This window comes from Ipomoea triloba, chromosome 2, assembly GCF_003576645.1.
Source record: "Ipomoea triloba cultivar NCNSP0323 chromosome 2, ASM357664v1".
In the NCBI taxonomy this organism is placed as follows: Eukaryota; Viridiplantae; Streptophyta; class Magnoliopsida; order Solanales; family Convolvulaceae; genus Ipomoea; species Ipomoea triloba.
Genome location: NC_044917.1, coordinates 9443339 through 9467865, shown reverse-complemented (window position 1 = coordinate 9467865; position 24527 = coordinate 9443339). Strand labels below are relative to the sequence as shown.

The 24527-nt window shown below is 36.2% G+C and overlaps 1 protein-coding gene across 1 annotated transcript in view; it reads left to right on the top strand.

The window, feature by feature from the left end:
* The window catches only part of LOC116010243 (serine/threonine-protein kinase ATM), a 57862-nt gene that overhangs the window by 30681 nt on the left and 2654 nt on the right, over window positions 1–24527 (top strand). Inside the window, exons 43-74 of the mRNA XM_031249564.1 lie at window positions 112–229; window positions 323–446; window positions 2631–2774; window positions 2855–2968; window positions 3382–3429; window positions 3775–3879; window positions 4074–4160; window positions 5189–5491; window positions 5575–5690; window positions 6232–6298; window positions 6394–6468; window positions 6616–6735; window positions 7000–7164; window positions 7236–7334; window positions 8596–8747; window positions 8890–9091; window positions 9211–9258; window positions 9389–9472; window positions 9834–9917; window positions 11104–11184; window positions 12653–12742; window positions 12874–12936; window positions 13117–13257; window positions 13352–13408; window positions 13522–13581; window positions 14767–14861; window positions 14951–15059; window positions 15611–15700; window positions 16462–16541; window positions 16608–16686; window positions 23774–23820; window positions 23904–24003. Coding sequence (XP_031105424.1) covers window positions 112–229; window positions 323–446; window positions 2631–2774; window positions 2855–2968; window positions 3382–3429; window positions 3775–3879; window positions 4074–4160; window positions 5189–5491; window positions 5575–5690; window positions 6232–6298; window positions 6394–6468; window positions 6616–6735; window positions 7000–7164; window positions 7236–7334; window positions 8596–8747; window positions 8890–9091; window positions 9211–9258; window positions 9389–9472; window positions 9834–9917; window positions 11104–11184; window positions 12653–12742; window positions 12874–12936; window positions 13117–13257; window positions 13352–13408; window positions 13522–13581; window positions 14767–14861; window positions 14951–15059; window positions 15611–15700; window positions 16462–16541; window positions 16608–16686; window positions 23774–23820; window positions 23904–24003 — 3347 coding nt within the window. The remainder of the gene's footprint in view (window positions 1–111; window positions 230–322; window positions 447–2630; window positions 2775–2854; window positions 2969–3381; window positions 3430–3774; window positions 3880–4073; window positions 4161–5188; window positions 5492–5574; window positions 5691–6231; window positions 6299–6393; window positions 6469–6615; window positions 6736–6999; window positions 7165–7235; window positions 7335–8595; window positions 8748–8889; window positions 9092–9210; window positions 9259–9388; window positions 9473–9833; window positions 9918–11103; window positions 11185–12652; window positions 12743–12873; window positions 12937–13116; window positions 13258–13351; window positions 13409–13521; window positions 13582–14766; window positions 14862–14950; window positions 15060–15610; window positions 15701–16461; window positions 16542–16607; window positions 16687–23773; window positions 23821–23903; window positions 24004–24527) is intronic.

The following is a 24527-nucleotide window of genomic DNA, read 5'->3' as shown; positions in this document are numbered from 1 at the left end:
TTCATGTCTTTATTACTTAATATATGTGTCAAGCTACCCCCTTACTTCTCTAAGCGGTAGGGTGGATGGTGGAGGATTGAATAAAGGATTGATTTTCTTGTCTATGGGCAGCTGAAGCTACTTCACTGGAGAGTTCTACTTTGTGGAGTACTGATGAGAAAACTTTTGAGACATGGATATGCCCACTTGTGCATGCTCTAATTGGATATTGCAATGATACTATTATAAGGTTGGTTTCTTCTTTAAAAGAGCAATTGTCTCATTTTTTATGTCTTGCCTGGATGATCTACATTTTACATGAAAATTTTCCATATTCCTCTAGATTATGTCAAGAAATTGTGTTGGTGAAATCTGAAGTTGCAGAACTTCTATTTCCTGAAGTGATTACCAACCTATCAAGGAGGACAGATGTGGCTGTTGATCTTGGCCAGCTAATTTGTACAAAGGTTCTCTTCTTGCTGTTCTTAACTTTTAAAAATTAAATCTTATAATTATTCTGTTAGTTGTCTTAAGTAAGCATCAGGTAGTGTTACTATTCATTGTCATTTGGTATAATGTATGGATGCTCATGTCTTTCTACGTAAGCGAAGATTTTAAAACTGAAGGATGCTTGTTTTTTCACCATATTGTTCTATGAAGTTCAGGATAATCTGATGAAGATATGTTAGTTTTTAATTTGGGATATGGGTTGACAAAAGTGACAAAAAAAAAAGTGTCCAAAGAACATAGTGTTTGGTGAATAGCTACCATCCACAGGAGAGGCAGAAAATAATATGAGAGCAAGTGAAAAGAGAAGATAATATAAAACTAGAAATATTATATTAATATGATTCTAGTATCAGTGTATAACAGTGGAGCCTAATATTTATAGGCTTAGTTAGAAAAAAAACTAAGGGCCCATTTACATTAGGTTTCCAATATAACCATTTGCCACATTCATTTTCTAAATTCAATCTTTTGGGACACTGTAATGTTATAAAGTCAATTACAAATTCAAAATTGTCAGTATCTTTACAGACCCAATATGCAAATTGCAAAATGTTTTTGAATATGTTTGGTTTGAGCGAGATATGCATAATTTTTTCTTTTGAGTCTAGTAATATGTAAAATTTTAATATTTGATATCTAGACCAAATTTATATTCGGATATAACATGACTAAAAATATCCCAATCAATAACGTTTCGGTTTACCCAATATCTAAAAGTCAGTTCAAATATGAATAAATTTGACCCTAAGTGCTGGTAAGTAGGCTATGCTGGAATAACTAGATGGGGGAGTAGAGAAGATAGTTGGTGAGTGCTCTTGAGTGATGATGTGTTTGATCATAGTCATAGTTTGTGCTTGTGAATTGTACCCAACATTATACACACACACACACACACACACACACATATATATATATATATAATGAGTATTAATCTTTGTTGTCTATCTTAGAAAACAATTGGAGGGAGATCTAGACTTATTAAAAAAAAAAAGCAGTGGCATTTTGTAAATAAATAGAAGTTTGAATGTATAAACCATGCGTATTTATTCCAAAGTAATGTGTGTTTAGCCTTCCTAATCTTTCTATGTGTATTTATCCCAAAAAATGCGTTTCTTACTCTTCCTGATCTATTCATGTGTATTTATACAATTATACCTGTTAAGAGTCCCACATTGAAAAATAAGAGGGAAGCATGAGTTTATAAGGCCATGGGCTAGACTAGCTAATTGATTGGATTCAATCTTTTTGTGTGGTTTGAACTTTGAAGCCCATGTGCATTACAACCCACTTGAGTGGCCTCAGCCCAATCTTAGATTCTATCAATACCAAAACAATGCGGGTTTTTCTTCAAAATGATGTGGGAAAAAACTTTTGCATAGTTACAAAAATGCCACCCCACCTTTTTTATTTAAATTTCCGGGTAGTTTAACCGGTTTTCCCCAAAATGATGTTTTTCTCCCAAATGGTGCAATGGTTTGCATATTTACAAAAATACCATGTCTCTTTCGTTTAAGTATAAATCTTATATGTCCACTATTTTGTGATAAATGGATGAGATTTATTCTCATTTCTCACACTAGGCACCATTCTATCTCATCCCTATATATTGAGTTTCTTTGGTTGCAAAATATTTCTTTAACTTAGGGTTGCCAAGCTTGGTTAGCCCTGGCAATTTTTCATGATGTGCTGAATGCTCGTCATGAATGTTCATTAATGTGCTTTTGTCATTTTAATGCTTTTGAAAGAAATGCTCCACATTTTAATGCTTCTTTGTCTTGAACTACATGTTCATAACAGTGCAGAATATTCATCAGGTTTTCATGGCATGCTCATTGCAATTATGATGAATATGCATCATTATACAGCTTACTGCTTTTGAATTAATGCTCATAATATATGTGAATAATATAGACCAAGGCTAACATAGCTGCATAAGTTCCTGTCCACTAAGTGGTTATAACTTAATCCCAGCCCATGTAGGTTAGGTTGCCTAAAAACAAACTACTAATGCTCTAATATAATACTTATTACCTTGGCTAATTAAACCATGACATGCATATGGTCAATAAATTTGAATGGTGGTTATCACTTCCTCTCTATGTTGAATGAGAAATAGTTATTATCTCTATGTTTGTATTTAGGTGCAGGAAAATATTTTTACTGGGAGCAACAAGCTGACTAAATCAATTCAAGTTGTACTAGAAGCACTTAATGTTCTTCGGTTGTGCCATGTAACTCAACGGGCAATTTCCTCTTCTACTTCACATAAGCAGGAAAATTTGAAGGTTGATATGATGCGACTGGTGGGATGATTTTTATCAACATTTCGTTGTTAATTATTAACAATATTGCCTGATATTTTCAGCAACACTCAAGGCCCTCAAGTTATGGATCAAGATCCCGCTCTGCAATAGTTAAGGTGAAGGATCAGCCAACAACGTCATCTGGATCTGCATTCTCCACATTGCTTTGGGATAAGGTAAAAAATTTGTTGGTTTCTAATTTCTATATACTTTTGCTATATATCTTCAACACTGATGTTTTATGCTTTGTGCAAGTGCTAGTGCACATTTAATTTTATGATTGTGTTCAATAAAATAATTGCTCAATAGCTGCACATTGTTAGTAATAGCCTAATAGGCAGTAGGCACCAAAGAAATTTTCATGTGGAATCTAGTTGATCATAATTTCTAAACTAGTATGTTAATCAGTATTGTGACAGACAACTATTTTAGTTTGTTTGATGACATCAAGGTTTCAAAGATTATTCATTTGTAATTGCCAACATGTATTGGTGTTTAATATATGTAAGAAACGATAGTTATGCTGTTTATTTCTTTAACATGTTTCTGACTTGTGTTCTTTGACTTCTTTCTCTTTCTTCTTGCTTAGGTGTATTGGCTTCCCATAGACTATCTGGTTGTTGCCAAGTTTGCAATTGTGAGTGCTAGAGCTTGACACTCTCCACTATTATTGTTTCACTTCCTAATCTTTAGTATTTCTCCCTGTCTATTAGTGTCACCTTTCAGTTGTACTCAACACATCAAGGTGCTTGAGAGGGAAAATTTTAATATTTTATTTATCACCTTGAACATATTCCTTCATGTCTGGGGCGAATTCTTTTGGACAGATGAAGCCCATGTAAATTGTGATGATGGGTAGCAAGTGGGATTTAAACCCAGGCATCTACCTGGTTTCATACCCCAAAATTGTGTGCTAACTTCAGTAGAGGCTTATGCTGCTAGAATGAGTGGGATTAATTATTATTTTGTATATTATTTTCAGACTTCTGGTGCTTACTTTAGTGCACTTTTGTATGTGGAATACTGGTGCAAGGAAAGATTTAGCAGCCTTACCTTGGGGAATCCAGACTTCTCCCATCTTGAAATAGTGAGTTTGTACTATGCACATTTGATTTGACTTATTAATGCCTAATGGACAAGTTTGTTGTTTCTTAACTGCTTTTCATGTTTGTAGAACACTAATCTGAAATCAAACTATCAATACTGGGTTTACTGCTATACTAACTGCATAACTAATACAAAGTATTTTAAAGTATGTATTTTTCTTGTCTTGGCTTTCAGCTTCCAGAACACATTGAGATACTGGTCTCTGCAGTTACACAAATAAATGAGCCTGACAGCCTCTATGGCATCATCCAATGTAATAAGGTTAGTCATCTCATACATCCTGCTACTACTTTCCCCCACGCTCACCATAACTGCTGCTCTCCTCCTCCCACCACCACTCGCGTTGGTATTTTTTGTATGAAGAAAATGTTGAGAAATAAATACCAAGGGTTGAACAGTTATTGTTGAACCGTCCACTTAATGTGTTTATACTTAGTTTTGATAACCTAAAATTCTTTTTCCATGTATGTGTGTGTGCATTGTGCGTACTTGATCAGTAAGGAAGAGTTATACACTTTGATTCTTTTTCTACAAAAATGATCCAAATTTGATCTTTTTCTACAAAAATGATCCAAATTTGAACATATTTGCCTCTTCTTCTTCTTCTTCTTTATTTTTTTTTTAATTATTTTTTTTTAAATTACAAGGTTACAACTAATGAACATGTTTTCTTTAAAGATTTTCCAATCTAACTTTCCAAAATAAGGACTACAAAAATGATTTTAAAAACTGGAAATACAAAATAGAATTTTTTGATTTCCTTTCTCATCATTTCCTTGTGTTTGGACACATCATGATCAATGCACTAGTTAAGTTGCTTAGACAGGAAAGAAAAGTTGCCTCATTTTTCAACTTGTGTGCTGCTGTCGTATTTTCTTTGGATTGACTACTGCTGCCTATAAAGAAATTTATGCATCTTGCTCTTCTGTCCTTACAACGAAACTTAGTTGATGGCAAGAGACACTTCACTATATTGCTTTACATATTTTGATAACTGTTAGAATCTAAAATTGGGCCAAGGTCACTCAACTAGGCTATAATGCTCATGGGTCAAACCACATTAAGAGACTTAATCCAATCAATTTGCTAGTCTAACCCATGACCTTATAAACCCTCTTATTTTTCAATGTGGGACTTTTAACAATAACAACATGTGCCAATTGTTCAGAAGTTAAAAAGTCTTTCAGTGTGCATAATGCTTTTATGAATATCTTCAACGTATGGTTTTCTGTTCAGCTTTCTTCTTTCCAGTTTTGACCTTTATTTTCCCTTTACTTTGTTTTTGGCAGTTATCCTCTCAAATTCTTACCTGTGAACATGAAGGGAATTGGAGCAAGGCCCTTGAGTACTATGATTTACAAATTAGATCTGAACCAGCAGAGCAGATGGAGCATCTTTCAGCTAAAAATTCTCAATCAGCATTTCATACATATTCTTCCAGATCAGATAAGTCAATGCAAAAGCAACCCCTTAAAGGATTGATTCGATCATTGCAGCAAATTGGTTGCACTCACCTGTTGGATGTGTGTTGCCAGTGGTTGACTTCTCAGAAAGGCCGGTTTGAACATGATCCAGAATTTACTGAGTTGCAGGTTTCCTAACGTTTTCTTCTACTGGTGACTTGCTTACTTGATGTTATAGTTCACTTTTTAAGTTCTTTGTCAACTATATGTAGTACGAAGCTGCTTGGCGCTCAGGAAATTGGGATTTCTCACTACTCTATGGTGGATCTAATACCTTCCCTTCAGTTCATGACACCAAAGGTGATCATTTCAATGAAAATTTGCACAGGTACATTCATATAAACTTCTGCTCAAGAATTGTTCACTTGGTGTTTGAAATTCTCTCTTTGTACTAGAACAAGAAGTTTTTATACTCGTGCAGTTCTGCTAATCTTAAGAATAGCCTTTAGATGCAATTTTCATAGGGAGGCTTTCCAAATTAATATTCCAAATGATCTGAGCAAGGAGCATCCATTAGTTCCAGCTAGCAATTAGGTGCACGATAACTATGGGATTATGTATTACTAGGAGATTCTCTAACATCACTGACCTTGTTAATATATTGGCACATTAGGTTAACAAAAACATTAGATTATGGGTCCCTCATTTTGCCTAAAACCGCCAGTCCTGTCTTAAGATATAAATTTCAAGCGTCCTGTAAAGTACTGTGACACTTAATTTTACAACATAATTGCTAATTTACATAAAATCTAAATTAGAAAATCTGTGAACGAAATATATCTCACATGGAAAAAACTTCACACGCAAACATGCTATACATGTTATATATGATTTTGTCAATGTTATATAATGTCCCGTATGTGATACAGCTGTTTGAGGGCATTACAAGAAGGGGATTTTGGTGAATTTCACATTAAACTGAGGAACTCAAAACAGGTACTTTTTGTTTTCTATCTGTTGCTGTTGGCTGTTAATCGACAGCCATACCCTAGTAATTTCTTGTTTTGAGCTAATCCTTGACTTTTATTTAGGAGCTTCTGCTTTCTATCTATCGAGCAAGTGAGGAGAGCACCAAATACATTTATCTAGCAATAGTTAAAATTCAGGTATCGAATTTTCTGAGTTGGGGATGCCTTGGTTTATATTTTATCAGTAGGTGCTTGAGGTTTGAAGTTATCCAGAAATGCTCTTGTAAAACTGAAGATCTCAATACAAAATTCTTCATAAAGTTGTTCTGGTGTGTTTTCAAGCAGATAATTTATCATCTTGGGATGGCGTGGGATCTGCGTTGGCCTTCATCAAGTAAAAATCTTGATTCTTTCTCAGAGATGAAGACTTTGATATCTGAACCTCTAGTCCCATCAAGCAGCCAGGTATATTAAGTTCATTGGACTTTCTCCTTAGTTTTGTGATTTGCAGCACTCAGGACTCATCTTATCCTGTAGCCATAGTGTGTGGTGATTCTTAGTTGTCTCATTTCTTATAAGGCAGATTCTGGATTCTGATTTGGTGTATGTATATGTGTATGTGTGTGTGTGTGTGTGTATATATATATAAATGTGTGTGTGTATATATATATATTGGTTGTAGTTAGATCATGCTTTTCTGACCACTGAATTTGAATTGGACTGATTCAGTTATCATGGCTAGTTAAGGATTCAACTCACACTTTGAAACAAGCACAATTGCACATGGATTTGCTGGAACCATTTATAGCATTTAGAAGAGTTTTACTTCAGATTCTGAAATGTACAAACTGTACTGTACAACATCTATTGGAATCTGCATCTACACTTCGTAAGGTGATCTATTCTGCTAATTATCATTTACTTTGGATTGTTTCAGTTGCCTGAATTGTTCTCGTTATCCACAGGGCTCTAGGTTTTCTCAGGCTACTTCGCTTTTGCATGAATTTAAGAGTTTTTGTGCTGAAATGGGAGAAGAGAATTCTAACCTTTACTGGCTTGGACGGGTGTGTATAAAGTTTTCTTTAAATCAATTGTATAGGGTATTGTTTGAGTTTTTTACTGCTCAGTTCTCCTACACTGGTGACAATTTATCCTCTTCCTAATTGTGGACTCTTCTAAACTACTCCATCAAAGAAACAACCTTGGCCACTTGATACTAGTTTTGAAAATGCAGTCTGAAGGCCCTGAAGTGTGTCCTAGATCTTATTGTTACCCTATAATATAAATATGCATTTTGAATCAGCATGCAATGGATACAGGATGTCTTGCACCATATTATTCATTTAATCAGATAGTGATTGTAAAATTTGTTCTAACAAATCAAATTAAGGCTTGAAGAGAACATCTCTAAAATATCCTTAATTTATGACCAATCAAAAATAAGGCTCTTATATGTGCAATTGGAACTACAAGATCATCAATGTTTCTACGGTTATGAAACTGATTTTTTTCTTTATCTGTCTCTCTTTTTCTCTCTCTCATGAAGACTGACAAAGGCTGCAAAAGTTAAAAGGATTGAGTTCCAAATGGTGCTCTATTGTTTGCATATTTGATGTAGTTTATTTTAATAGCTATTACTGGATTAATAGATAATGATTGGTTGGATATGTTTTTCATTTTCCTCTGACATCGCTGTAGCTCTAGAAAGTAAAAAAAAAAAAAAAAAATTCTATTACATCCTAGAAGAGAAATAAAGTTTCCAGGACATAGAGAATGGGAGACACAAGTTTTTTCCTTCCTAAGTAAATTGCTCAGGAGAGTCAATCTTTGCCCTCAAAACACTTCGTTGAGCACATTTATCTCAAATCGTCAACATTTTTAAAGATTTAGCATGCATAGGATTCCTCATAAAGACATAAACCCTCAACTGAGAAGAAGTGCTGTGAAAATGTAAAATGAAGTCCTGACTTTACTGCAGTACCTGCTAAACTCACATCTGGGATCTGACTTCTCTCATTCAATGCAAATGTACTTTTCCAAATTCCAAAGTTCAAGATTTCCTTAGTTTCTTGATGTTTGCATGAGTAAATACATGGAATGATTTTTGAATTTAGTTGACTACTTTGAATGTTGCAATATGTTGGTAAAGTTTTCTGATAGTTTATTTTTCCTTTTTGTTTTCTATTTTTGGATACTTTGGTTCCTATTATTTAAATTTAAAAATAAATTACTTGCCAATTTCCATATAACTAGTTTGGCCCAGTTTGTTAGATATATTTCTGCAATGGAGAAGAAAACTGCTGCTAATCTTTCATTTGTTCCCAGCTTGAAGAGGCTAAGCTTCTGCGTGCTCAAGGTCAGCATCAAGCAGCCATCAACCTTGCAAAGTATATTGCACAGAATTACCAGTTTAATGTGGATGCATCTGATGTCTTCCGCTTAATAGGAAAGTGGCTAGCAGAAACCCGTTCAAGCAAGTTAGTAGTACATAATGGTTGTGACATAGTATATATATCACACTGCTATATCTAAGTTTCAAACCCTTGACAATGATCCATGAATGTCAATGTATGGTACTGTATATTTTACTGTTTTCTCATTATGGAAATGGTTTTACAGTTCAAGGACTATATTAGAGAAATACCTTAAACATGCTGTTAATCTTGCTGAGGATTGCATGACAAAAGATAAGGAGTCCATGGCAAAGAGGAGTCAAATGCGTTTCCATCTTGCTCATTATGCAGATGCTCTATTTCGCAGTTATGAAGATAGACTGAATTCCAGTGAGTGGCAAGCAGCAATGCGGCTAAGAAAACACAAGGTATGCTGAGTGTCACCCATTTAAAGAGAAAAATGAACCAAAATGTGGAGGAAGCCCACATAGGCAAGGAGTGTTGGAGAGTAGTAGATTTATGCTAATTTCTGTCTCTACATTTTCAGAAAAAGGAGCTAGAAGCACTGGCTAGGCGACTGAAAACTTCATCAAAGGTAAGTTAATATGGGGCATCACTTTATTATTTCTGTTTACTTGTTTGCAATTTCCCACAGGATGGACTTTCTAAAACAAGGATTATATTTTACTTCTAATATATGATTTCTCTCTACTGTTTTCCCCTAGGGAGAAAAGGTTGACTACTCAATGAAGATACAAGAATTACAAAAGCAACTTGCAATGGACAAAGAAGAGGCTGCAAAGTTGCAGGTAAGAGATGATGGTAGTTCTTCAAAAGTTCACAATCATTAACATTTTCACTCCATAGCAGAGCAAATTTTATGAGCTTCGTCTTCATATTTATTGTGGAGGATTGTATGTAAATTCATGTCATCTACTTAACTGTTTGGAACTTCAGCTTTTTCCCCATCCCTTTTACAACAGGAGATGGTTATCACAGTTCCAATAATGTTTACTGATTGGTATTCAATCTATTTTACATTACAATGAGTTCAATTTGATGCCATATTTGGACTAAGTTCATTCTGAATGTTATTATGACTTGGTTATCATGAAAATATACTCAGTTAGGCTCAATTTTATAACTGAAAATATTTCCTTGACTACACAGGAAGACAGGGATAACTTTCTAAACACAGCACTGGATGAATATAAACGATGTCTAGTCATTGGAGATAAATATGATGTCAGAGTGGTAAGTACTTGTGTTCTCCTTCATAAATTATACTTTAGAGATTATGATATTTGGTTTCTTAAAATTTTTTATTTTCAATAAGATGGGAAAACTTCATAAATCATACTTTAAGAGTTTCTTTCATAAGGGTGTTCAATTTTGGTATTACTGACAGTGTGCCATATCTATTCCCCGAAGGTGTTCAATTTTGACACTGTTATATTTTATTTGCCAAGGTAATTCATTGTTCTTTTCATCGTTATGGGCTTCACTTCATTGCTCTGTGCCCTATCACTATGGGTCATATATATTCCTGTATCCCTTTGTTGCTTCTGCTCTGTTTCACCTCTACTGTTTAAAGCCCTTTTAGTGTTGGTCCTAGAGTGTGTGTTGCCATGTTAATGATGTTATTTTGGTGAATTTTTGTGTTTAGCTCCATCCTTGGTGCTTTTATCTTCATTCCCAAGGGTTGTGTATAAATGTTATCTTCCAAAGCCATCCGACATTGTTATCCTCTAGCCACATCCTTTTTTTTTGGTAGTTTCAAGTTAGGTAGAGTGTTTGTTTTAATTCACGCTTGGAACTTTTAGATGTTCCAGCATAAGGGGGAGTGTTGAAAATAGGAAACCTTAGTTCTATTCTTAGTAGGAGTGGCTTAGCCCAATATTCCTATATATATAGCTCTATACAGTTCAATACAAAGAAAGACAATTTATTGTAATTTATAATTATTAATACAATCCTATGTTTTCTCTAGTCACTCTTTCTTTGGTTTCTCACATATTTTTCTTCCGCTAATTGGTAGGTGGTTGTTATTCACCACTTACCAGACCTTTGAATCTCTCAATTTCAACAAAATGAAGTAGTCCTGTAGGAGATGGTGAAGGGGAAAGAGTACAATGGATTTTACTGACACTATCTGCACAGAGCAAAAATTCTTCATTTTGTAATCCAACGCAAAAATGTTTGTAAGAGTGCATTTATTGTGAAATTGATAATCTTTTGAGTAGTATCTAGCATGGCAAAGTAAATATTATGTGAAATAAGTTAATTTTTATTGTTCAGTTTGGGAAGGAGGTTAACTATGCACATTTTATACATTGCTGCTTTTGTGAGAGAGAAATTTCTTAGGGTACTTGCTACACGCATCACTGTTCTTTGTTTGTATGGGGGATTGCTAGAATATTGACTTGCTTGTGTTGTCCAGGTATTTCGTCTTGTTTCATTGTGGTTTAATTTATCAACTAGATCAATTGTTGTTGATAGCATGCTTAGCACAACTAATGAGGTATGCTTTCATATTTATTATTTAATCATTTATTGATTAATTAATTGATTAATAGCTTTTGTTAGTGTTACAAAAGTAAAGAGATTTCTGTTGTCTTATACTGTCATACAAAAAAGAGAATACAAAGTCCTATAAATAGGTGCTAGAAAGACTACGAATTGAAAACAAGTTTCCATATGCCTACCTACCTAAATCCCTAAGACTGCCTAATCTATAGAGATTCCATATATTAAATATATATTCCATAACACTCCCCCTCAAGTTGGAGCATAGTATTAAATATTATTAATCATGCCCAACTTGTTACACAAATAACTAATAACCCAAAATAACTAAATAACAAACTAACTCATATCTCATTTAGGAGACTCCCTTTGAACAAAAGCTTTGCACGCCACCAATACCTACAGACAGTTGGGTGAACTCAATGTGGACCAAGCAAGCTTGGGATTGGACACTCCCCCTGCAACAGAAGCTTGGACGCCACCAATACCTACGGACAAACACCGGGTGAACTCAACGTGCACCGAACAAGCTTGGGATTGGACCCTCCTCTGAACCGGAAGCTTGAACGCCACCAATACCGCAACTCCGGGTGAACACAATGTGGATCATACAAGCTTCAACACACAATGTAAAGAAGACAAACTCTAAACCGGAGGACACAAATTCTTTACTAACGAAAGGGAAGCATTCTCCAAACGACAATGAACATCAAACCTTAGAAACAACACCAAAAAAAGACAGCACCAAAACACAAAACAAGACTCCATCCTTCTAGAGGTCAAGAACATAGAGACTCCCAGACGCATGCCCCTCACCAATCACCTTCTTCGTCATAAAATCCCGAGACAGGCAGCACATTTATACTGTCATACCCACCAACACAGATCACAAAACACACAAAAAAAGGAGCCTGAAGGGGTACGAAACAATCTGACCGTAGTACAAAAATCAAAGACAACATAATGGTCCAAACCAAGTAAAGATCCGAGGCAAACGAACTTAGGCGACCCAGGAGCAATTGACCAAAATGTTTTCTAGTCGTTTGAGGAGCCTCACGCACCGGCGCGTAGGAGAGTGGCAGCGAAGGATGGCGGCACGTGAGACTCACGCAGGTGACGACAACGGAGTGCAAAACTATAGTAAAGGCTCAGATACCATGTTACGAAAGTAAAGAGATTTTTGAATATGGTGTCTTATACTGTCATATAGAAAAGAGAATATAAAGCCCTATAAATAGGTGCTAGAAAGACTACGAATTAGAAACAAGTTTCCATATGCCTATAGCCTACCTACCTAAATCCCTAAGACTGCCTAATCTATAGAGATTCCATATATTAAATATATATTCCATAACAGTTAGTGACTCTTCTTTGTGGCATCCTGCTCAAAAGCTGTATGCTTTATATTTCATAAGTTGTCATTTAACATGGTTCATCATCAATGTTAGCAATTACTTTTTCAGGTTCAGTCTTATAAGTTTGTACCATTGGTTTACCAAATCGCTTCAAGGATGGGTAATTCAAAAGATGGTCATGGGCCACAAAGCTTTCAGGTATGAATATAAGCTACCTGAATCTTCATTCTTCTCATGGCATGAAGATACAAATTAGAGTAAATTATGTTTTGGTCATTTTATGAGAAACCAATCTGGCTAATTGGATATTATGCCTTACATTTGTGTAGTTTGCGTTGGTTTCTCTGGTGAAGAAATTGGCTATTGACCATCCATATCATACAATATTCCAGGTACATAAGTTACGGGAATGCATTTTCATCCAGGGTATTTACTTAGGCCTATTGTTCAAGTAGTAAATTTCTTGTTAATGAATCTGGTATACTGTTTGCACCAAGTAAATTTTGAATTTCCTATGGCCATCCTTTCTTCAGTCGTTCTCTATGTAAAATTTGGCCCTTTTATGCTTTTAGCTGCTAGCTTTGGCAAATGGTGACCGCATTAAAGATAAGCAACGCAGTAAAAATTCCTTTGTGGTTGATATCGACAAAAAAGTTGCAGCGGAGAATCTCTTGAAGGAGTTATCTTCTTACCATGGAGCAATCCTTAGGCAGGTATAGGGCTCATTCGCATTTTGTTTATGTGAGTTATTTCACTTTTTCTCGTATTTCTGTTTGTCATGAATTGGCTACTTTTTCCTTGGAACAGATGAAGCAAATGGTTGAAATTTACATTAAACTTGCTGAATTGGAAACAAAGAGAGAGGTAAACCATTGCCTGTAATGTATTTTATTTTTGAAATGTTCTCACCTTTACCTTTCTTCTTCAAACCCTAGCAGGTTATCATTCTTCAACAATTTATTGCATTTTGTTAGCAGGATACTAACAAAAAGGTCACTCTACCAAGAGATATCCGCAGTGTCCGAGAGCTTGAACTTGTAAGTTCCTTATCTTTCCTCTTGCTTTTGTGAGTATTGAACCGCTCCTTCCCAATAGAAGTACTGATAAAAGAAAAAGAGAGTTGGAGAAGATATACCAGATGCTTGATGAGGCTCTTCTATGTCCTAAAATAAAAGTCTCCCCAGCTGCTTGATGTGGCTCTTCTATGTCCTTTGTCAAAGAAACATATAATATGGAGAAAGAAAAAGAGAGTTGGAGAAGATATGTTTAACAGAACAAATCAGTCATACAAATAGATGAGACTCTATTTTTATGCTGACTAGAATGTTAGGAAAGCAAGTATGAAGACATTAAAACCTGTCTCACAGAAAAAAATAAAGAATGAATAAATACTCCCAATATATTACGGAGTAATACTATATTGGGATGTCCAACAAAATTTTCCCGTTCAATAAATTCACAACTTCATTACCCAAAAATCCAAAATATCCTTTTCAGTAAAAAATTTAAAATAATATATTGCTCATTCATTTAATGTGGGCAACATTGTTAATATATCACTTAATGCATTAAATATACTCTCTTAAATCTTTGTGTGTCTGGTCAAAGTGGATTATTTTTTCTGGATAGAGGGAGTGTTAAAAAAGAGAGGGAAGGGATGAAAGGGTAGGGAACAGTGACTGAGATAATCCTATGATTCCTATCATTATACTTGTTGAGAAATTAGGGAAACTAGTATGAGCACATTATAACACTTCTCAATTAAGATATTTGTCTAGAAATAGAAGTATTTCTGTTATAATCTATGTACATCCACTTACATACCTAAGTTAATGTTAAGAACTAAAAGGGAAGAAGCTGAATGTGGGCAGTAGCTAAAAGAGTTATATTTTCTGTGTTTTCTGTGTGTTCTTCACTGCATAAACTGATACACATATATAGGAGAGAGGGAGAGACAAGACTCCCTAAATCCTGCCCTAATACATGCTAGTGCTCCACTAGCCTTAATATAAGGAATCCACTACTAATAGTTTATATACTATTAATAGTTTATATATTATACTTTAACAGTTAATACTCCCCATAGAATATTTTTCTCGTAATTTAGGTGTATTTTCTCTTATTGCATCTGTCTTATGGTGGGTGACGGCCCGTTTGCCCCCTGCCAGACCACCTCCTCATGATTTCTATCAGACTATTAAAGATGAAATATGGAATTTCAGGTTCCTGTCATAACAGCCAATGTTCCTATAGACCCTAGTTGTCTGTACAGTGAGGGGTCCTTTCCTCACTTCAAAGGATTGACAGATTCAGTCACGTATGTGTTTGCTATGCCATATCCATTCATTTTCAGATTGATGACTTGTTTATAGCCACACCAACTTACTAGCTCTGTTTTTGTGGCAGTATAATGAATGGTATAAATGCTCCAAAAGTAGTTGAATGCTTGGGCTCTGATGGAAACAAGTACAGACAACTGGCAAAATCTGGCAATGATGATCTGAGACAGGATGCTGTAAGAGTTACTGGCCTTTTTTTAATTAAATTGTTTGTCTGTAACACAGTGGGTATCCAATGTTACATTTATATTTTCATTTTGTGTTTGCCTATGGATGAAATAATAATCATAAGGATAAGATGTGACAATTTGGAAAACATAATCTCCATTAGTAGGTTAAGGATTGTTGAAATTTAGAAACTAGAAACCCTAGTGCAGCTCTAGTTTTAAACTAACCCATGCCCATTATATTCCTATATAAGCATGCTTAAACTTCTTAATTTATATGCAATCTATTATTTTTAATACAATAATATATTCTTTCTTTCATTTTTTATATACTTTGCTTCCACCTAATTGCTAGGTAGTCGCCACCCTTCAAGCATTTCAATCCCTCAATTTCAACAATAATTTCTAATATCTACTTCAATAATGTGCTTTTAGAGCCATCCATCCTTTGCAAATCTTAATTATTTATTATGCTATTCATTATGCCTGTAAATTTTGGTTCATTTTTTCATGTATTAGATATTGAATCGTTCATTGAAATGTTCGAAAATAACATGCAGGTGATGGAACAGTTCTTTGGTTTAGTTAATACTTTCTTGCAGAACCATCGAGACACCTGGAAAAGGAGACTGAGAATTCGTACATACAAGGTAATATGTTGATTTGAAGAGGATAAGCATTAGCATTTGTTGTTAGATACTTCAAATAAACCTTTCGAAAATGGAAAATAAAAAAGAGTATACCGAAAATGGAAAAAAAAAAAGTATCGTAACATTGTGTTTACCATTACAATCTTGAGTAAAATTATATCATATCATATAAGTGTATTTAGAATCAAATTTACCCAAGCATTTACTTTTCCTTGAGTACTGTATTATGAATAGCATAAACTTCAATATAGTCTTGATCTACCGTTTCACCAGATTTCTGAGTAAATCTTAGTACCCTTCAATTGCTTAATTTTCAATAATTAACTGATATTGGCTTATGATTACTCAAAATTGTGTGTGTTTGTGTGTGGTTTTTTTTTTTTTTAAATGTTGCTGTAGCAGTAAAACACTCTCTGAAACAAGCCAATAAAATGAAGTGTTACCATTACAACATCGGTGAAGCTTGACATAGGACCACTGACTGATTATATCTTTTATAGTGAAAAAGATTTTTTAACCCAACCAGAAATCATATGCATATATTTTCAACATAGGTCATAGACCATTCCTTTTTGTGGATGAAGCATCTCAACGCAGCTGATTACTTATGGACAAGCTATTGTACGCCCTTACAACAGCATGCCCATTTTTTTTTTGTTAATAAATCATGTGAATAAAACTTTAAATTGATAAAATGTATACTTAAATTATGCATGCATTACTTTCTTCTTCTGCCACTCATTTTTCTGCTTGTGGTACAGGTTGTTCCTTTCACTCCGAGTGCTGGTGTTCTTGAATGGGTGAATGGCACAGTTCCTCTTGGTGAATACCTTATAGGGAGGTCAGTACATCTACCAGAATAATTAATACAAACCAGTTGGATACTGAACTTATCTACATTCTTTAGCACAAGAGACGGAGGTGCCCATGGACGCTATGGAGTGGGAGACTGGACATTTCTTAAATGTCGACAGTACATGCTTACGGCAAGTGCCATTTTTTTGTACTTTCCTTGAATGTTCTATTGGCTTGTTAATTTGTTATCTTGTTTAGTGAATCACTGCTATCAGCTTCTTATTAGTGTACCTAAACTAGCTTTCAATGCTGTACTTCCCTTTTGTTAAACTGGACTTCTTCAAATGAAACTATGGTTCTTTGCACATAATGTATATACATATCAAATTTGTATGTAAGAGCAAATCTCTTTTTTGTTGGGGGTTGGTGGGGAGGGGCAGGGGTTATGAAAGCTAAGAATCCAGTCTAGCTTTAAGGTTTTATCCCTTTGGATGTTTAAATTTAGGTCTTATATATGTGCTTTAGGTGACATTTTATGAGGGCATGAGGCCCTACTGCCAGACTTTTCAAACCCTTAAGTATGACACTATTATTACAAGGAAATGAGACTTTTAGTATCCAATTTATATCTGTGGTGTAAACTTAATTCCATAGTAGGGAACACATTTTTTAGTGTAATTACCATTCTGCTCTTGCTTTTTAACGTTTTTTAGTATCTGTCTATGAGGGACTACATTTGCAACTGTTAACTGTTGTTGAAATTGAGGGATTGAAAGACCTGGCGGGTGGAGAATAACAACCACCCGCCAGTTAGGCGGAAGCAAAGTATGTGAGAAACCAGAGAATAATAGAATATATGAGTATATTAGAATGAAAGAGTACAATGGGGTTCTTCTCTATGCCTCTATATATACTAAACTACCTACCAAATCTACCATAATAGGAATAGGAAACCCTAATAGGAATAGAAAACTAAGTCCAGTCCACTAGGAGTTTCCTAATATTGAATAATAGTTTCCTAATATTCAACACTCCCCCTCAAGCTGGAACATTTGAAAGTTCCAAGCTTGAATCAAAACAAACACTCTACCTCACTCAAAATTACAAATGAAAATTAAAAGCTAACTAGAGGATAACAGTGCTGGATGGCTTCAGAGGGACAATGCTATACACAACCCTTGGAAATGCATCAAGGGCGAAGCTTGTCACGAACATCCTTGGGAATAATGGCTCCAAGGGTAAACACGAACACCACCACAACAACATAAGCACTCTAGGATTGATGGCTTCAAAAGAGATTGCGCTATGCCTGACCCTTCCTTGGGAATGAAGACGAATGCACCAAGAATGGAGCTGAACACAATCCTTGGGAATAAAGGTGAACACACCAAGAACGGAGCTGAACATGATCTTGGGAATGAACACACCGAGGATGGAGTTGAACACGAACCTCGGGAATGGAGATGAACACACCAAGGATAAAGTAGGACATGCTAACAAAGCCTTCATTGAACTTCATTGAGAGCGGTAGAGGCGAAAAAGGGAGCAAAGAATAGCAAAGGAGTTTACTGTGAACTGCTTAACAAAAAAACAAAACTCCAAACACACTGCTGCTGAACCAAACACTTTAAACCAAACTCCAAACACACTGGAAGCAACTGTGAACCCAAAACCTTATGAACCAAAATCCAAATACACTCCAAACAGACTCCAATCACACTGGAATGAACAGGCGACGGCGGCCGGAAACTGGCGGCGGTGACCGGCGGCCGGTGGCGGCGACGGGGAATTCCGACAACACGGGCAGGTGCGTCTCCTCGAGACGATTCCAGTAGTGGTCGCGGCGTCCTGATCGGAGACCGGGTGACGGAGATATGGCCGGAAAACTCTCGAACTTCCCGACGACGGCGGCGGCGCGTGAGGGCACGTGCGGCGGCGGACGGCGACCGGGTTTGCGGCGGAAGACTCGCGATGATGTTCCCGAGGGCTCTGTGGTGTTAGATCGGAGGAAGAACCACGAGATCGACGGTGAACGTGAAACAGTCGGGGTGGCGCGGCGATAATTCCCGGCGAGGTGCGGCTGCTACGGCAATGGGGATTGGGTCCTAGGGTTTAGGCTCTGATACCATGTTGAAATTGAGGGATTGAAAGACCTGGCGGGTGGAGAATAACAACCACCCGCCAGTTAGGCGGAAGCAAAGTATGTGAGAAACCAGAGAATAATAGAATATATGAGTATATTAGAATGAAAGAGTACAATGGGGTTCTTCTCTATGCCTCTATATATACTAAACTACCTACCAAATCTACCATAATAGGAATAGGAAACCCTAATAGGAATAGAAAACTAAGTCCAGTCCACTAGGAGTTTCCTAATATTGAATAATAGTTTCCTAATATTCAACANTTGTCTAGAAATAGAAGTATTTCTGTTATAATCTATGTACATCCACTTACATACCTAAGTTAATGTTAAGAACTAAAAGGGAAGAAGCTGAATGTGGGCAGTAGCTAAAAGAGTTATATTTTCTGTGTTTTCTGTGTGTTCTTCACTGCATAAACTGATACACATATATAGGAGAGAGGGAGAGACAAGACTCCCTAAATCCTGCCCTAATACATGCTAGTGCTCCACTAGCCTTAATATAAGGAATCCACTACTAATAGTTTATATACTATTAATAGTTTATATATTATACTTTAACAGTTAATACTCCCCATAGAATATTTTTCTCGTAATTTAGGTGTATTTTCTCTTATTGCATCTGTCTTATGGTGGGTGACGGCCCGTTTGCCCCCTGCCAGACCACCTCCTCATGATTTCTATCAGACTATTAAAGATGAAATATGGAATTTCAGGTTCCTGTCATAACAGCCAATGTTCCTATAGACCCTAGTTGTCTGTACAGTGAGGGGTCCTTTCCTCACTTCAAAGGATTGACAGATTCAGTCACGTATGTGTTTGCTATGCCATATCCATTCATTTTCAGATTGATGACTTGTTTATAGCCACACCAACTTACTAGCTCTGTTTTTGTGGCAGTATAATGAATGGTATAAATGCTCCAAAAGTAGTTGAATGCTTGGGCTCTGATGGAAACAAGTACAGACAACTGGCAAAATCTGGCAATGATGATCTGAGACAGGATGCTGTAAGAGTTACTGGCCTTTTTTTAATTAAATTGTTTGTCTGTAACACAGTGGGTATCCAATGTTACATTTATATTTTCATTTTGTGTTTGCCTATGGATGAAATAATAATCATAAGGATAAGATGTGACAATTTGGAAAACATAATCTCCATTAGTAGGTTAAGGATTGTTGAAATTTAGAAACTAGAAACCCTAGTGCAGCTCTAGTTTTAAACTAACCCATGCCCATTATATTCCTATATAAGCATGCTTAAACTTCTTAATTTATATGCAATCTATTATTTTTAATACAATAATATATTCTTTCTTTCATTTTTTATATACTTTGCTTCCACCTAATTGCTAGGTAGTCGCCACCCTTCAAGCATTTCAATCCCTCAATTTCAACAATAATTTCTAATATCTACTTCAATAATGTGCTTTTAGAGCCATCCATCCTTTGCAAATCTTAATTATTTATTATGCTATTCATTATGCCTGTAAATTTTGGTTCATTTTTTCATGTATTAGATATTGAATCGTTCATTGAAATGTTCGAAAATAACATGCAGGTGATGGAACAGTTCTTTGGTTTAGTTAATACTTTCTTGCAGAACCATCGAGACACCTGGAAAAGGAGACTGAGAATTCGTACATACAAGGTAATATGTTGATTTGAAGAGGATAAGCATTAGCATTTGTTGTTAGATACTTCAAATAAACCTTTCGAAAATGGAAAATAAAAAAGAGTATACCGAAAATGGAAAAAAAAAAAGTATCGTAACATTGTGTTTACCATTACAATCTTGAGTAAAATTATATCATATCATATAAGTGTATTTAGAATCAAATTTACCCAAGCATTTACTTTTCCTTGAGTACTGTATTATGAATAGCATAAACTTCAATATAGTCTTGATCTACCGTTTCACCAGATTTCTGAGTAAATCTTAGTACCCTTCAATTGCTTAATTTTCAATAATTAACTGATATTGGCTTATGATTACTCAAAATTGTGTGTGTTTGTGTGTGGTTTTTTTTTTTTTTAAATGTTGCTGTAGCAGTAAAACACTCTCTGAAACAAGCCAATAAAATGAAGTGTTACCATTACAACATCGGTGAAGCTTGACATAGGACCACTGACTGATTATATCTTTTATAGTGAAAAAGATTTTTTAACCCAACCAGAAATCATATGCATATATTTTCAACATAGGTCATAGACCATTCCTTTTTGTGGATGAAGCATCTCAACGCAGCTGATTACTTATGGACAAGCTATTGTACGCCCTTACAACAGCATGCCCATTTTTTTTTTGTTAATAAATCATGTGAATAAAACTTTAAATTGATAAAATGTATACTTAAATTATGCATGCATTACTTTCTTCTTCTGCCACTCATTTTTCTGCTTGTGGTACAGGTTGTTCCTTTCACTCCGAGTGCTGGTGTTCTTGAATGGGTGAATGGCACAGTTCCTCTTGGTGAATACCTTATAGGGAGGTCAGTACATCTACCAGAATAATTAATACAAACCAGTTGGATACTGAACTTATCTACATTCTTTAGCACAAGAGACGGAGGTGCCCATGGACGCTATGGAGTGGGAGACTGGACATTTCTTAAATGTCGACAGTACATGCTTACGGCAAGTGCCATTTTTTTGTACTTTCCTTGAATGTTCTATTGGCTTGTTAATTTGTTATCTTGTTTAGTGAATCACTGCTATCAGCTTCTTATTAGTGTACCTAAACTAGCTTTCAATGCTGTACTTCCCTTTTGTTAAACTGGACTTCTTCAAATGAAACTATGGTTCTTTGCACATAATGTATATACATATCAAATTTGTATGTAAGAGCAAATCTCTTTTTTGTTGGGGGTTGGTGGGGAGGGGCAGGGGTTATGAAAGCTAAGAATCCAGTCTAGCTTTAAGGTTTTATCCCTTTGGATGTTTAAATTTAGGTCTTATATATGTGCTTTAGGTGACATTTTATGAGGGCATGAGGCCCTACTGCCAGACTTTTCAAACCCTTAAGTATGACACTATTATTACAAGGAAATGAGACTTTTAGTATCCAATTTATATCTGTGGTGTAAACTTAATTCCATAGTAGGGAACACATTTTTTAGTGTAATTACCATTCTGCTCTTGCTTTTTAACGTTTTTTAGTATCTGTCTATGAGGGACTACATTTGCAACTGTTAACTGTTGTTGAAATTGAGGGATTGAAAGACCTGGCGGGTGGAGAATAACAACCACCCGCCAGTTAGGCGGAAGCAAAGTATGTGAGAAACCAGAGAATAATAGAATATATGAGTATATTAGAATGAAAGAGTACAATGGGGTTCTTCTCTATGCCTCTATATATACTAAACTACCTACCAAATCTACCATACTAGGAATAGGAAACCCTAATAGGAATAGAAAACTAAGTCCAGTCCACTAGGAGTTTCCTAATATTGAATAATAGTTTCCTAATATTCAACACTCCCCCTCAAGCTGGAACATTTGAAAGTTCCAAGCTTGAATCAAAACAAACACTCTACCTCACTCAAAATTACAAATGAAAATTAAAAGCTAACTAGAGGATAACAGTGCTGGATGGCTTCAGAGGGACAATGCTATACACAACCCTTGGAAATGCATCAAGGGCGAAGCTTGTCACGAACATCCTTGGGAATAATGGCTCCAAGGGTAAACACGAACACCACCACAACAACATAAGCACTCTAGGATTGATGGCTTCAAAAGAGATTGCGCTATGCCTGACCCTTCCTTGGGAATGAAGACGAATGCACCAAGAATGGAGCTGAACACAATCCTTGGGAATAAAGGTGAACACACCAAGAACGGAGCTGAACATGATCTTGGGAATGAACACACCGAGGATGGAGTTGAACACGAACCTCGGGAATGGAGATGAACACACCAAGGATAAAGTAGGACATGCTAACAAAGCCTTCATTGAACTTCATTGAGAGCGGTAGAGGCGAAAAAGGGAGCAAAGAATAGCAAAGGAGTTTACTGTGAACTGCTTAACAAAAAAACAAAACTCCAAACACACTGCTGCTGAACCAAACACTTTAAACCAAACTCCAAACACACTGGAAGCAACTGTGAACCCAAAACCTTATGAACCAAAATCCAAATACACTCCAAACAGACTCCAATCACACTGGAATGAACAGGCGACGGTGGCCGGAAACTGGCGGCGGTGACCGGCGGCCGGTGGCGGCGACGGGGAATTCCGACAACACGGGCAGGTGCGTCTCCTCGAGACGATTCCAGTAGTGGTCGCGGCGTCCTGATCGGAGACCGGGTGACGGAGATATGGCCGGAAAACTCTCGAACTTCCCGACGACGGCGGCGGCGCGTGAGGGCACGTGCGGCGGCGGACGGCGACCGGGTTTGCGGCGGAAGACTCGCGATGATGTTCCCGAGGGCTCTGTGGTGTTAGATCGGAGGAAGAACCACGAGATCGACGGTGAACGTGAAACAGTCGGGGTGGCGCGGCGATAATTCCCGGCGAGGTGCGGCTGCTACGGCAATGGGGATTGGGTCCTAGGGTTTAGGCTCTGATACCATGTTGAAATTGAGGGATTGAAAGACCTGGCGGGTGGAGAATAACAACCACCCGCCAGTTAGGCGGAAGCAAAGTATGTGAGAAACCAGAGAATAATAGAATATATGAGTATATTAGAATGAAAGAGTACAATGGGGTTCTTCTCTATGCCTCTATATATACTAAACTACCTACCAAATCTACCATAATAGGAATAGGAAACCCTAATAGGAATAGAAAACTAAGTCCAGTCCACTAGGAGTTTCCTAATATTGAATAATAGTTTCCTAATATTCAACAATTGTTGTACAATTCCAGTGGAATGTGTATTAGTGGAGAAGGTGCTTTTGTCTATGAGATTGCATGTTCTAAGCTATGGATTAGTGGAGAAGGTGCTTTTGTTTGTTTGTTAAAAAAAAAAAAAAAAAAAAACAACTTTCCATATATTAGTTGAAGTATATTTTATTCCTGTTGATTAACTTACATCTAAATTAAAATGTCTGTGTGCAATCAACAAGTTTTATCTGGTATTTCTTTGTTTAAAAAGAATGAATATGGTATCTGATAGTCTCTGTTGTGTGTAGGAGCATGACAAGCGCAAGGCTTTCCAAGAAGTTTGTGACAATTATAGGTCTATTAATTTTTTTCAAACATACTATGCCTTTGAGATTTTCAAACGCACTTTTTAAACAACATAAATTATGTTTGGTTTAGGCCTGTCATGCATCACTTTTTCTTGGAGAGATTTTTACATCCAGCTGATTGGTTTGAAAAGAGGTTGGCTTATACGAGAAGTGTGGCAGCTAGTTCAATGGTGAGTTTGCTACATCATAGACTGACTAGTTTGCAAAGGGTCACAGAATATCATCAAATCATAAATTTTAACTTCCTATTCTCAGAGAAGCAAATGCATAATATCTTCTTAAATCTTAAATGCAACTCTTAACCTAGTATATGCGTTTTAATCACACAGAACAAAAACGACTTGGACAAGTAAGAAATAAAGTCATTTGGGGCGAGGCTATCCTTTAAAGAAGAGAAATAAATTACATAATATCTACTCCTTAATCCTTATGTCTGGCATGCCAAATCATCTTTAAATCTGAAAGTGGAATTATATGAAAAGTTTCACAGCCATTTGCCCATATGGATGCCAACTCCCCCTGACTCCCTGAGAAATTGTTTGGATAGTAGTAAATTATTAACACAACCAACAAGAAGTAAAGCAAGGATGAGGAACGCAATATTTTACATGGTTTAAAATTTGTCTGTGTCTACAGTCACACTAGGCCACTAGGGTTTCCTTTTACTAGTGCTCAGAAGAGGAAGACCATGTTG